The 13628-nt window shown below is 40.4% G+C and overlaps 1 gene segment (V, D, J or C); it reads left to right on the forward strand.

Moving 5' to 3' along the window:
• The first annotated feature begins 1524 nt into the window (after positions 1–1524).
• LOC132649580 (immunoglobulin kappa variable 4-1-like) lies at positions 1525–12710 on the forward strand. The segment is given in 4 exon segments: positions 1525–1573; positions 1780–2099; positions 4149–4248; positions 12631–12710. Coding segments are annotated over 4 exon segments (549 nt in total).
• Positions 12711–13628: the final 918 nt, after the last annotated feature.

The following is a 13628-nucleotide window of genomic DNA, read 5'->3' on the forward strand; positions in this document are numbered from 1 at the left end:
TAGCAGTTTACAGAGATCTGCATGTGCTTATCAGAAATTATTTAAAGTTTTATACCTGAAAAATAGATGTATAAAATTATATGTTTAATTCAAAATAGAGGGTTATGCATATTGGATAAGTGAATATTTATTTTATAATATATAGCTCAATGGTAAAACATTAACATCAGATAAATAAATAGAGTTGGGTAGACAATGCCATGAGCTGCCTTATCATCAATCAATTAATGATACACATTTTGGAGAGATTGTCTCTGTGTATAGATTAGATTGGCCTAGAAGTTGCTCTGTAATACAGGCTGGCCTCAAAATCATGGGTCTCCTGCTTTTGTCTCTCCAGTTTTGAGAATACAGATGTGAATCTCCACTCCTCTCCGTGATATTTCATGTATTTATTTTTCTCTTATATTTTACACATAATTCTGGCTTCATAATTTACTTTTCATATATACTTTCAGATTTGAATAATATGAAGTCCTCGTAGGTTCTATGGTTCTGCTTATTGCTATTGATTTTTCATTCAAAGCCAAACATTTTTTCACCTTTGGGATAGCAACATCACTGATGCAGTGTTCTATTGTTCTCTATAAAATGATTACATAGATTTGGATGGCGCTGCCCCCTTCTGGAGAGATTTACCTCTTCATGCCTTCAGAAGTCCATCTTAACCCTGTTTCTATACTGATAATTTCTAAATTACACTAGCATTTGTTTTCCTTGAGTGAAACACTTGGCAGTGTTGGTCTACAGGAAAGACTTCTTGAAAAAATCTGGTATTTCTTCTTCTTTTTTTTTTCTGCAGATTTAGATGCCTCTTGCAATTTCCTTAAATTGTGGGTAGATACTTGTTAGTTATTGCTGGGTATCCATTGCTTTGAGATTAAAGTTATTCTGATCTCATTCTTAAATTAATGTCTGCCAAGATATCCACAGAGTGAATGCTGGGCTGCTCTTTGCATCTTAGTCCTTTGTTTATCTATGAAAAAAGAGCCCAATTATCTGAGGCCTTGCTCTCTGTCTTCAGTATCAGAGTGGCTTTGGTGATGAGTAATGTTGAACACATTTAGCCTTGATTCTCTTTTTTCCATTCATCATTTCTTCCATCTTCCCTTTCTTTCATTACATGCTTTCTTACTCTCTTTCTTTTGTTGTTGTTGTGATTTTATTATATATCCTATTATGTCACTAAGACTGTCAATCTGAGATAGCTCTATTAATGTGTCTATAGAAGTCAATTGAACTAAATGTCTTGGATTTTAACCCAGGTCGGCTATTAGAGCATCTAGTTCCTTTCTGTTTGAGAGCTATAAGGCAGTCTTATTCACTAATTGTTCATGCTCCCTGTAATAGTATTTTTGACTGTTGATTGACACCAGCTACACTCACGGACACTGCACAGGCATTTGCTTTTGTATTTGATGGCTGCTTTGCATGGGCCCCCTAAAACTGAGCCCAGCTGCTGAGAATATATAAACCAGCTTCTGCAGTGAGAACTGAACTGCATCAGACAGCAGGGGGAGCAAGATGAAGTCACAGACTCAGTTTCTCATAGCCTTGCTGCTTTGGGTGTCTGGTGAGAAGCTCAAAATATTATAATCTTTACAGAGTCACTTCCCTTGTAGATAAGAAACTTAGAGTCTGCCAGGCTCAATATTTTATATTTCAATAATAATGCTCTGACAACATGATAGTACAAATATATTAATTGACAAATTTCAACTGTTTTTACTGTCTGTGTTTGTATTCATATGCATGTTCATTGTGTATTCCTGATTGCAGGTGCCTGTGCAGACATTGTGATGACTCAGTCTCCATCCTCCCTGGCTGTGTCAGCAGGAGAGAAGGTCTCCATTAGCTGCAGGTCCAGTCAGAGCCTTTTATACAGCAAAGACCAAAAGAACTACTTGGTCTGGTTCCAGCAGAAACCAGAGCAATCCCCTAAACGGCTGATCTACTATGTATCCAATCTGGACACTGGGGTCCCTGATCGCTTCACAGGCAGTGGATCTGGGACAGATTTCACTCTCAGCATCAGCAGTGTGCAGGCTGAAGACCTGGCAGTTTATTACTGTCTGCAACATTACAAACATCCTCTCACAGTGCTTCAGTCTCCAACACAAACCTCCTTGAGTGTCTCACCAGCTGCCTGCACCACACACAGCCTTGGCCCTGTGCACTTCCTTCTTCTGCCTGATAGCAGGTGTGCCTGAAAATAAAATGGTGAACAGTTTGCAGCACCCAGTACACATTATGGGTTCAAAGTGTCTTATGTCTTTTGGTATGAAAATCCTTTATCTGAAAATGCAAAAAAAAAAAAAAAGAATTCAGGACTATCTATCTTTGCCTTCTGTAGAACCTTGGGGACAGAAAGGAGGCCATTAGATTACAGTAAGAAATATGGAAGCTGATGTAGATGTTTTTAAACAACAAACTGCTGTTGGAACACAAGAAGAATGACAAAGATAATCAGGATTAGTAGTCTATAGAATTCCAGGGAGAGCAGACTAATGCAAATGGGCAAGACTTGACAAAGAACAAGATGCAAAAAAAGAGAGATACAACAGTTTGAAAATTGTGGAGAAGCCGCAGAAGAATAAGGCTGTTCAATCAGAGCCTCAGGAGCAGAGAGAAAACATCTGCCAAAAGATTGAGGAGAGATGTTTTGTGCTCAAATAGAGGAAATGCAAACTCCTGCCCTAGAACACTGGACTGCAACCATATCAGCCACTTACCTTTGCTGAATCCCATAATTCAGAGGTTTTATAAGAAAACTTCAGATGGAGAAACATGCTATAGGGATTGATTTTAGAGAGAGAGAAAAAAAAGGCTGAAGATGAAATCTGAAGCATCAATTTATGAATTTGAAAACTCCACAGAAGCATCAAAGATGACACATTGTGTCCCTCAAAAAATTGCACCTCATCAGAAGGAAATAAAGGAATTCCTTTTCCAAAGCTCAGTTAAATATATATATATATATATATATATATATATATATATTTAATATATTTATATATTTTTTTTCTAGGAGGAGCCGGGGTAAAAGGATCAATTCTCACTTAGTTAGACAAAGGGGAAGGATGGTGGAAGAAGAAGAAAACAAGAAACAGGACAGGAGCCTACCACTGAGGGCCTCTGAAAGACTCTGCCTAGCAGTGAGTCAAAGCAGATGCTGAGACTCATAACCAAACTATGTGCATGTATTCATATAAAAGAAGAAGAGGTAGTCAGTAAGACCTGGAGAGTATAGGAGATCCACAAGGAAAGCAACAGTACCAAAATATCTGGGCTCAAGGGTATTTTCTGAGACTGATACTCCAACCTAGATATAACCTAGGTTATAACCTGGATATAACCTAGAACCCCTGCTCAGATGTAGCCCATAGCACCTCAGTATCCAAGTCGGTTCCCTAGTTGGGGGAAGAGGGATTGTCTTTGACATGAATGCAGTGGCTGGCTCTTTGACCACTGCCCTGAGGGAAGAGCAGCCTTGCTAGGCCACAGAGGAGATAATTTCAGCCAGTCCTGATGAGACATGATAAGCTAGGGTAGGATGGAAGGGGAGGAGGACCTCCCCTATCAGTGGACCTGGAGAGGGGATGGAGAGGAGATGAGGGAGAGAGGGTGGAACTGGGATGGAATGAGGGACTGGGCTACAGCTGGGATGCAAAGTGAATAAAATGTAATTAATGTAAAAAAATAAATATTAAAAATAAATAAATAATCTTCTAAAATGGACAAACTGAATTGCAAACTCATTACTTACGAAGTATCTATAAAACATTTCCATTAAGGCTGTTATGTTTTCAGGGTAGGGGCAGCTGAGGTGGCTGTAGGGTTTGTCACAGAATCATTCTATGTCTGTGTCTCAACTGTAAGTCAGTTGGGCACTGATCATGGACTTCCACATGGTTTGTGATGACAGTATATACAATAAACATCCATGTGAAATCTTGAGTCAGTACATGCCTTGGGCCTCAGCATGGTCTCCTGTACAGACCACAGACACCAACACTGCCCCCTGCCACAGTGTGGGCCACAGACACCATCAGAACCCTTGGCAGCAGCACAGTCCAAGAACATTAGCATGGCCTCCGGTGGCAGTGCAGAACAGTCAAGATAATCTATGGACATCCTCATGGATTCAGGTGAAGGATCATCTTTATGACCTTCTGCTGCAAAATTCCCAAATAAACAAGAAAGACATTATGGAAAAAGCCTCCCAAGATCAAGTTAATGAGCTGCAGGGTAAACAAGAATTCCTTCCAGTTTAATCAAGTTCAAGAAGAAATCCTACAGAAGCTGATTACTGAACTCTTGAAGAATTGAAAGAAGGAAAAACAAAACAGCCCCCTTCCAAAAAAAACATAAACAACAAATGAAACATTTCATGGGCACAAAAAGGAAAATTATGTGAATGAAGTATATATAAGCAACGAGAAAGAAGGAATTCCAGGTTATTGTAGGGCAAACATCCCAAGTAGTAGAAGCTGAGCAAAACAAGGAAAAGATGAGAAGTGGAAGAACCTTGTGCAGTTAAACAATTGGGAGTAGGACAAGTTACGCACATCATTAGACTTCACACTAGATGTTCTGCTGTAGATGCACTGATGGGCAGCATTGCCAGTTACTCTTGCAGATGAAGGGAAAACATCAGAGTTTTAATCCAAACTAGGATCTGAGTGACCTCATTGCAAGACAGATGACAAAATGACAGCATTTGAAGCATAAGGTTCCACCACACAGCAGTGTGCAAACACAGGGTAACAAGCCAGAATAAGCTGCCCTGAACCAACAAGGAAAAGAGCAAACATTGTGCTGTATTTTGCTGAAAACCATTAACTAATCACATTCAAGATGACTTATGAGCAGGCTCCAATGTGAGAAGACCATGACTAGCAGCGTTTGCTGCAAAAGGGCTGGCTCCCAGGCTACAGGGAAAGAAGAGAGGTGCTCATCCTCAGACACATTTTATGGATTAAATGTGCCCATTCCATTTCCTGTTTGACAGAAAATCACCTATTTTTCATGAAACTGGTGGAGAAATGTAAGTCTCATGATGGGAACACTTCATTAAATGTCAGCTGATTCAGAGTAATATAGATGACACTGGTAATTTCTGTACAGTGAAGCTGCAAATTCTCCTGGGCTTATTGGACCTGATATAAATGAAAGGAATGGCACAGTTTAAGATATCTGATACTGTAGGCCAGGATGAAAGTCAAAATTTTTGGCAGCTCTAACATTATAAAAAATGTAAGATGTTTAACTTTTTCTGATGAAAAGGCAATATTATGTCCATTAGAAAAAGTAAAAAAATGCATAAAAATGGCTAATTTAATTTTATAATCCTAGTGTTTAAAATAGATAACAACTGTGCGATACAACTGTGAGATACAACTGGCTGCAGCCAGTTGGTTTTCAAGTGCCTCTCCCAGTCTGCCTTATAGCCCCTTTCTGGAGAGTGATCTGTCCATGAAGACACACAAGTGTTCTGCATTGAGTGCTCCTGGTCTTCCATGTGTAAGAGCCAGGTGATATGAGGACACCTGGTTGCTCTTAGAAGCATGATAAGAGCTGCATAAGGACATGGCAATTTTTAGCCACTTTAACAGGTAATAAGAATCTGTGGACTTAAATCTTTAGAATATATTTTACACTAAAAGCACATTTTGATATGGACTCCATTTCAATAGCCAGTGCCAATAAATGCAATTCTGAGCTTCGGGTAAGTGGCTATGGAAGTGTACCCTTTGACACTGGACCAGGATATAGATTCTGAGAAAATAGCTGGGACCGCATAGGAGTTGCTAGAGTAATCTGTGGTTGATTTGCAACCTACCAGAACAAAGTTAAGCAGTTTAGAAAGCAAAATTCAACCTTAGTTTTACATTTGAAAGTGTTAGGTTCATGATCCTGGTAGTAGACAAGAGGAGTGCCATGCACAGGGAAAGGGGGAGAGATCCCACCCTTTAGAGAAGGCAATAGGCAGGATAATTTAGGCTGTTGATTGTCAGGAGTACTTATCTGGAATCTGTTTCATAGTTCTTGCGAGGAGCCATGAAAATTTAGTTTGGCTATATAAGGTTAATTTGGCTGTAACTAATCTGAAAGCAGGGTCAGGTTGTGTTGGAGAGAATATAATTTGAGAAGCTCTCGTTGCATCAAGATAGTCTTTTATTTTTTTAAGTGTGTCCTGGTAGAATATTAAATTGAGATATTCTAAAACAATTGAAGATTGGGGAGGGTACTGACAGACAGTAAGTGGAACAGTTTTTAAGAGGTTTCTTTGGGAGCTGGAGTGGTGTGGACATGTTGAGAGCACTTGGCTCTTGTTCCTAAAGGGGGACTTAGATGGTCAAGGATATAAGTAGCCCTTAGAGAGAATAGGGCAGTGTTACTATGGTATTAGCAGAGAAACAGACCATGGTTAAGCAATGAATTTGAAGAAGAGGCAGAAAGAAAACTGTAGGAAGCATTTAAGTAGTTGAGGAGAGATTTTGTTGGATGACCTTGACCCAGGTGAGGGTTTAATCATGAATGTTTGTGTGTGTGTGTGTGTGTGTGTGTGTGTGACAAGGAGAGAGTGATGAAATGGCTTCCTTTGGTTACATCTTGTAATTGGGTGAGTAGGATTTATGATTTGTTTAGCATGTTTGATGTCTGAGAACACCTAGACAATTTAGGGGAGTCAGTTGCCAGTAGATGTCTGGCAATCACTTGGGCAGAGAAAAAGTAGGAGTGTGAGAATAAAGTAGGAGTGTGAGGTTTGTGTGGAATGGGTGATCTCAAGAGCACAGGAGCTTGAAGCTAAGGATGAATAATAGTAATGGAGGGGTCAGTCTGATGTGCCTGTCTGACAGGAAAGAGCTGCCATCCATATAAAAATTATAGCAGAAGTCGCTATGAAACCTTCTTCTGTGTGAAAGGGATGAGACAGGAGTTCTTTGAAAACTTTTGATCAGTGGTGGAGAGGGTCTGGGAAATGTTGAGGCAAAGAGTTTAACTGTGGAGAGATTAGGAGAAGGATAGGAAAGGAATATGACTGATGAGCCTTTCATAAGAGAAGTATGGAGAGATGAAATCTGAGAAAGTGGAAGGGGTGGTGGGGTCCTTTGTAATTCAAGAACTGAGAGAGAATGTGCCTTGAGTAGATTAGGAGAGGGGACCCTGGAGATTCTGTCTTTACCTTCAGCTTTAGCAGGTGTTGGGGGTGGAATACCATTAGGGAACCATAGCTGTTTGCTATATTTAGTGGTAAGCAGAGGAGCTGTGGCAAGGGTTGTAGACAAAAAGTTCAGCTGTAAACTGTGCTGTATAGAGTTGTGGAGAGGTAGGCAGCAGGAGCTAAGAGCAGCGCTTGTGTGGAAGTCTAATGTTGGAAAGTTTCTGTATAACTGGGATGCAGACAGCTGAAACAGAAAAGAGAATGTTTTCTGTTTGAGGAATTGTAGGTGCATGGGAAGTAAGTGGTGGTCCAAAAGTAACATGGTATAGGGAATATATCAGGAGTATGTAGAGATCTATGATTGTTGGTGTAATGTTCTTTTGAAATGTATATACCTTACCCTTGTTGATTCAAATGCTGATTTCTCCCCCCCCCCCACTCTCTGGTTTCAATCTGGATATTGCATTGTGATACTTATTCTAAGTATCCTGTCCCAACTGTGTGTAAACAGGCCAAAATAAAGGCACTAGACACAATGTTGAGTGATGGGAGGAGCCAGAGGGAGGAAAGGAGTGGGAGGAGAGAGGGTGGGAGAGCAGAGCTTGGGAGAGAGCTAGGAGAGAGAGCTGGAGGAGAGATCTTGGAGCAATGTGGACAGATGGACTGAACCTAAGATAGCACTAAAAGTAAGTATAATGTGGGAAATCTAAGACTTAGGAAACTATGAGGGCTTGGAGGTTTAGGATGGAGAAACTATTGCCCAGCATTGTGTTCTAGTTTAACTAAATAAACCCAGTCTCTGTGTGGTGATTTGGTTATACAGCTGTTTAGGATTAAGAGCAGCATTACTAAAAGATAATTAATAGTAAATATTAATGACTGCCTACAACATGTGATGGAGGAGGCTGGCTGAGACTGTAGAGCTGGGGAGTGGAGATATGCAAGGTGCTTTTAATGTAAGGTGTCTAGTGTCTACGGGAAGTGTGAGAGAGAATCTTGAGATGGATGTCTTCAGGAAAGGAGAATTGTGCTTTGGATGGTGAGAGACAGAAATCTCTGGAAATGAGAAAGTTGAGGAGTGAGGTCAGATTAGCTATTAGAGAAAGAGGGAGTATAAAGAAGGAGGTTATCTATATACTGAAGCAGGTGGGAGGAAAAGGGAGAAGGCAGGCCAAGTCCATAGTAATGCTTGGCCAAAAGAATGGGGACTGTCTCTAAATCCCTGCTAGGCCACAGAGGAGGACTTTGCAGCCAGTCCTGAAGATACCTGATAAAACAGGGTCAAATGAAAGGGGAGAATGTCCTCCCCTATCAGTTAACTTGGAAAGGGGTGGGGAGGAGATGAGGGACGGAGGGTGGGGTTGGAAGGGAATGAGGGAGCAGCATACAGCTGAGATACAGAGTTAATGAAATGTAAGTAATAATAAAAATAAATAAACAGAGAAATAATAACCCATTTATCCTTTTCTCTCGATCTTGGTGATATAATTGACATGCCCCAGATTACCTACATGTCCATTTCTGAAATCCTAAATACAAAGGATATGAGAGATTTATGTCTGTAAGGGAGACTTTTCAACTAAAATGTAATTGAAAAAAATAAAAAATAAAAAAACAAACAAACAAACAAACAAAACAAAACAAAAAATGACAGTCTATAGACAGAGAAAAGTTCTTCACCAACCCAACATCAGACTAAAGGCTAATATCCAGAATATATAAAAAAAAAACTCGAGAAATTAGACACCAATAAACTAAATAATCCAATTACAAGTGAGGTACATAACTAAACAGAGAATTCTCAGCAGATAATATAGAATGGTGGAAAAACAAAGAAATTCTCAACATCCTTAGTCATCAGGCAAATGCAAATCTAAACTACCTTGAGAATCAATACATATGACAATGGCTAAGATAAAATACTCAAGTCACAGCACATGATGGAAAGAATATGGAGAAAGGGGAACCCTCCTCCATTGCTGGTGGGATGCAAAGTTGTACATCCACTTTGGAAATCAATCTGGCACTTTCTCAGAATATGGGGAAGAGTGCCTCTTCAAGATCAGGCTGTAATGCTCCTTAGCATAAACACAGTAGATGCTCTACCGTTCAACAAGGACATTTGCTCAACTATGTTCATTGCAGGTTTATTTGTGGTAGCCCGAATCTGGCAACAAGTTAGATGTCCCTCACCCTGGGAATGGATACAGAAATTGTGGCACATTTACACAATGGGGTACTACACAGCTATTAAAAACAAGGAAATCATGAAAACTGTAGGCAAATGGATGTGTGAGATAACCCAGAAGCACAAAGAATTTTTTTTAACATTTTAATTCTGAGGGATGAAAGTGCTCCTGTACCCCATCTATTTTACAGCAGTGCTGTGACATGATAGCTCAGAATAATTGCACATGATGATTCCATAATGTCATCCAGAAAATCACTGTGATACACTTAAAATACTCTACGGAATTCTTTGCTATCCCAACTGCCATAGGGTAACACAAGTGCAGGTGTCCTTTGAGCAGTAAGTCAAGCTGTTCTGAGCTGATTTGCACGTTGAGACATTAGCCACAGTGTATGTTCTTCAAAGCATCTTTACAGGCAGCTTTTCAATGTCCAAGAAGCAGCCTCCAGTCCAGCTCTCAGAGATGAGGTCAGCTGCTCTCCTGCTGCAGGGACTGCTGATGGCAGTGAGGACCAGGCAGATGTGAGTGGCCTGCACTGCCCCCGAAGGCTGTGATGTTTGGACCCATGGTGCCACTAAGGGCCAAGCTGAGAATTTTTCTTTCAAGGTCTGTGAAGAATTGAGTTGGTAATTTGATGGGAATTGCATTGAATCTGTAGATTGCTTTTGGTAAGATGGCCATTTTTACTATGTTAATCCTTTTGAGCTGTGAGCATGGAAGATCTTTCCATTTTCTGATATCTTGTTCTATTTGTTTCTTCACATACTTGAAGATTCTTTCATACAAGTCCATGTGGACCTCTGAGTGAGGGGAGCAGGGGCTGCCTCTATCATGAACTCAGTTCACTGCTCTCTCTGATCATTGCCCCTGTGGATGCAGCCTTGCCAGGCCACAGAGAAAGAGGATCCAAGCAGTCCTGATGAGACTTAACAAGCTATGGGCAGAAGGCAATGATGGAGAACTCCCCCTTTCAGTGGACTACAGGAAGGGGATAAGGGGAAGAGAGAGGAAAGGTGAGAGTTTAGGGATGGGGCCTTAATCTGGATATGTAATGAAACAATTGTGAATAAAAACAATAACAAAATTTATCAAGATTAAAATATTATTGCTTGATTTTTAAAAAGGCTGTGAACTCCCTTCTGGATAATTTTTTTTTTTTTAATCTAGTTAACTATGCAGGCGAGACCATCACAACCCAATTTAAATGCTGCTGATTTCTAAATTACCCAAGAAGATGAATTTCTGAAATTAAAACAGGCTAGCCAATGTTGGTCTACAGGGATGATTTCATGGGGAAGTCTGGTTTGTTTCATTCCCTTCCATTGTTTCAGTTTAGAGCTCTCTTTCAATTCCACAAAGTTGTGGGGGAAATACTTGTTAGTTTTTGCTGGGTTAACCTTTTCTGTGAGATTAAAGCTTCTCTGGTCACGGGATTAAACTAATATGTTTTAGAGTTTCCACAGAATGAATTTTTGGGTTCTCTTTTTCTTTTCTTTTTATTATCATTTATTAAAATTTATTCACTTTGTATCCTAGATGTGGCCTCCTCCCTCTTCTCCTCCCAATCCTACTCTCCTTCCTTCTTTTCTCCCTATATCCCTCCCCTAATCTACTGATAGGGGAGTTTCTCCTTCCCTTCTATCTTACCCTAGCCTACCGTGTCACTTCAAGACTGGTTGCATTATCTTCCTCTCTTGATGGGCAAGGCTGCATGCCCCAGCGGGAGGTAATCAGAGAGCCTGCCACTGAGTTCATGCAGAGAAAGTCCCTGCTCCCCTTACTAGGAACCACACTTGGAGACTGAGTCTATGAACAACATCTGAGCCAGAGTTTTAGCCCCTCTGTATGCATTGTCCTTGGTTGGGGTACCATTTTCGTTAGGTTCCCAAGAGCTCAGTTTTTATGGCTCTAATGGTCTTCTTATGGAGCTCCTGTCCCCTAAATGTCTTTCTATCTCTCCCTTCTTTCATAAGATTCCCCACACTCTGCCCAAAGTTTGGTTATGAGTCTCAGCCTCTGAATCAATACCTTGATCAGTACAGTCTTTCAGAGTCCCTCTGTAATAGGACCCTGTCCTGTTCTCTGCCTTCTCCTGCTTCTGATGTCTATCACATTTTCTTTCTGAATGAGGATTGAGAATCTTCCCTAGGGTCTTCCTTGTCAAGGAAGAAATAAAAAAAGAAGTTAGAGACTTCCTAAACTTCAATGAAAATGAAGGCACAACTTGGCTTCTCTTTTTATCTGAGCCCCATGTGTAGCCTGGAAACAGAAGCTCACTTGTCTGAGCCACTGTTCCTTGTGCTCAGTATGAGTGGCTTTGCAGGTGGAAGACAATGAACAAAATTAGCACCAATTTCCTGTGTTTTGCATTTCTTCTTTCCTCACCTCTGCCCTTACTTTCTTTTATTGCATGTTTTCCTAGTCTGTGCTTCTTCTGCTGTTGTTATGATTTCTTGAATACATCATTTCCCTAGGACTGTTAATCTGAGATAACTCCCCTAAAGTTTCTGAAAAGGTCAACTGCTGTCTTGGACTTTTACCCAAAACTTCTTTTTGAGCACCAAATACAATTCTTCTTGAGAGCTGCTAACTGCTCACATTCTGTGATGCTCATGCTCTCTCTGATAGCATTTTTAGTTATTGATTGTCTCCACCCACTCTCACACATACACAGCCATGCTGCCAGGACATGTGCTTTTGTATTTGCTGAGTGCTTTGCATGGGCTTCTCCAGCACAGCACAGCTGCTCAGAATTTATAAAGCAGGCCTTTTTCGTGTGAACTGATCAATATCAGACAGTCAGAGGAGCAAGATGGAGTCACAGACCCAGGTCCTCATATTGGTGCTGTTCTGGGTGTCTGCTGAGAAATTCAAAAGTGTTATTTTCATTTCATGGTCACATCTTTGTATGGAAGAAATTTACACATTTGTACCAGGGTGTAGATTTCTTACATAATTTCTTAATAATATGATAAGGACATTTAAATAACAAATTTCATAATTTCTCTTTATTTTTTTCTTTCCTTCTCTCATATATATATATATATATATATATATATATATATATATATATATATATGGTTTCTCTGTTTAACTGAACCCTGGCTGTCCTGGACTTGCTTTATTGACCAAGCTAGCTTCTAACCTAACTCACAGAAAACTGCCTGCCTCTGTATCCTGAGTGTTGGGATTAAGTAACAAATTTCAATCCTCGTATCATACTCTGTTTTTGTGTATGTATTCATTTTCAATATCTGCTCATTATTGAAGATACCAGTGCGAACATCGTTATGACCCAGTTTCCATCCTCCCTGGATGTGTCAGCAGAAGAGAAGGTCACCATCAGTTGAACGTCCAGTCTGAGTGTTTAAGCATCAGAAACCAACCAACCAAACAAACAAACAAACAAAACCTACTTGGCCAAGTACCAGCAGAAACCAGGGCAATCCTCTAAGCTGCTGATCTACTGGGCATCCACTCGGCACACTGGGGTCCCTGATTGCTTCACAGGCAGTGGACCTGGGACGGATTTCACTCTCAGCATCAGCAGTGTGCAAGTTGAATACCTGGCAGTTTATTGCTGACTTATCAGGACTGGCTGCATTCTCTTCCTCTGTGGCCCAGAAAGGCTGTGCCCCCCTCAGGAAAGGTGATCAAAGAGCAGGCCACTGAGTTCAAGTCAGAGACAGTCCCTGTTCCCCTCACTAAGGACCACACTTGGATACTGAGCTGCCATGGGATATATCTGTTCAGGGGTTCTAGATTATCTCTATGAATGGTTCTTGGATGGAGTATCAATCTCAGAAAAGATCCCTTTCGTCAGATTTATTTTTCTATACTTGTGGAGGTCCTGTCCCTTCCAGGTCTTTCTATCTTCCACTTCTTTCATAAGATTCCCTGCACTCTGCCCCAAAGTTTGGCTATGAGTCTCAGCCTCTGCTTTGATACCCTGCAGGATTGAGTCTTTCAGAGGCCCTCTGTGGTAGGCTCCTCTCCTGTTCCCTGTTTTCTCACTCTTCTGAATATCCATCCCATTTGCCTTTCTGAATGAGTATAGATCATCCTACCCAGAGTCATCCTTCTTGATTAGCTTCTTTAGCTATACAGATTTTACTATGATTATCCTATATTATATGTCTAATATCCACTTAGAAGTGATAAGTGAGTATATACCATGTCTTTCTTTCTTCTTCTGGGATACCTCACTCAAGATGATCTTTTCTAATTCCCACCATTTGAATGCAAATTTTATGATTTCCTTATTTTTA

Source organism: Meriones unguiculatus, chromosome 20 (genome assembly GCF_030254825.1).
Source record: "Meriones unguiculatus strain TT.TT164.6M chromosome 20, Bangor_MerUng_6.1, whole genome shotgun sequence".
Classification (NCBI taxonomy): Eukaryota; Metazoa; Chordata; class Mammalia; order Rodentia; family Muridae; genus Meriones; species Meriones unguiculatus.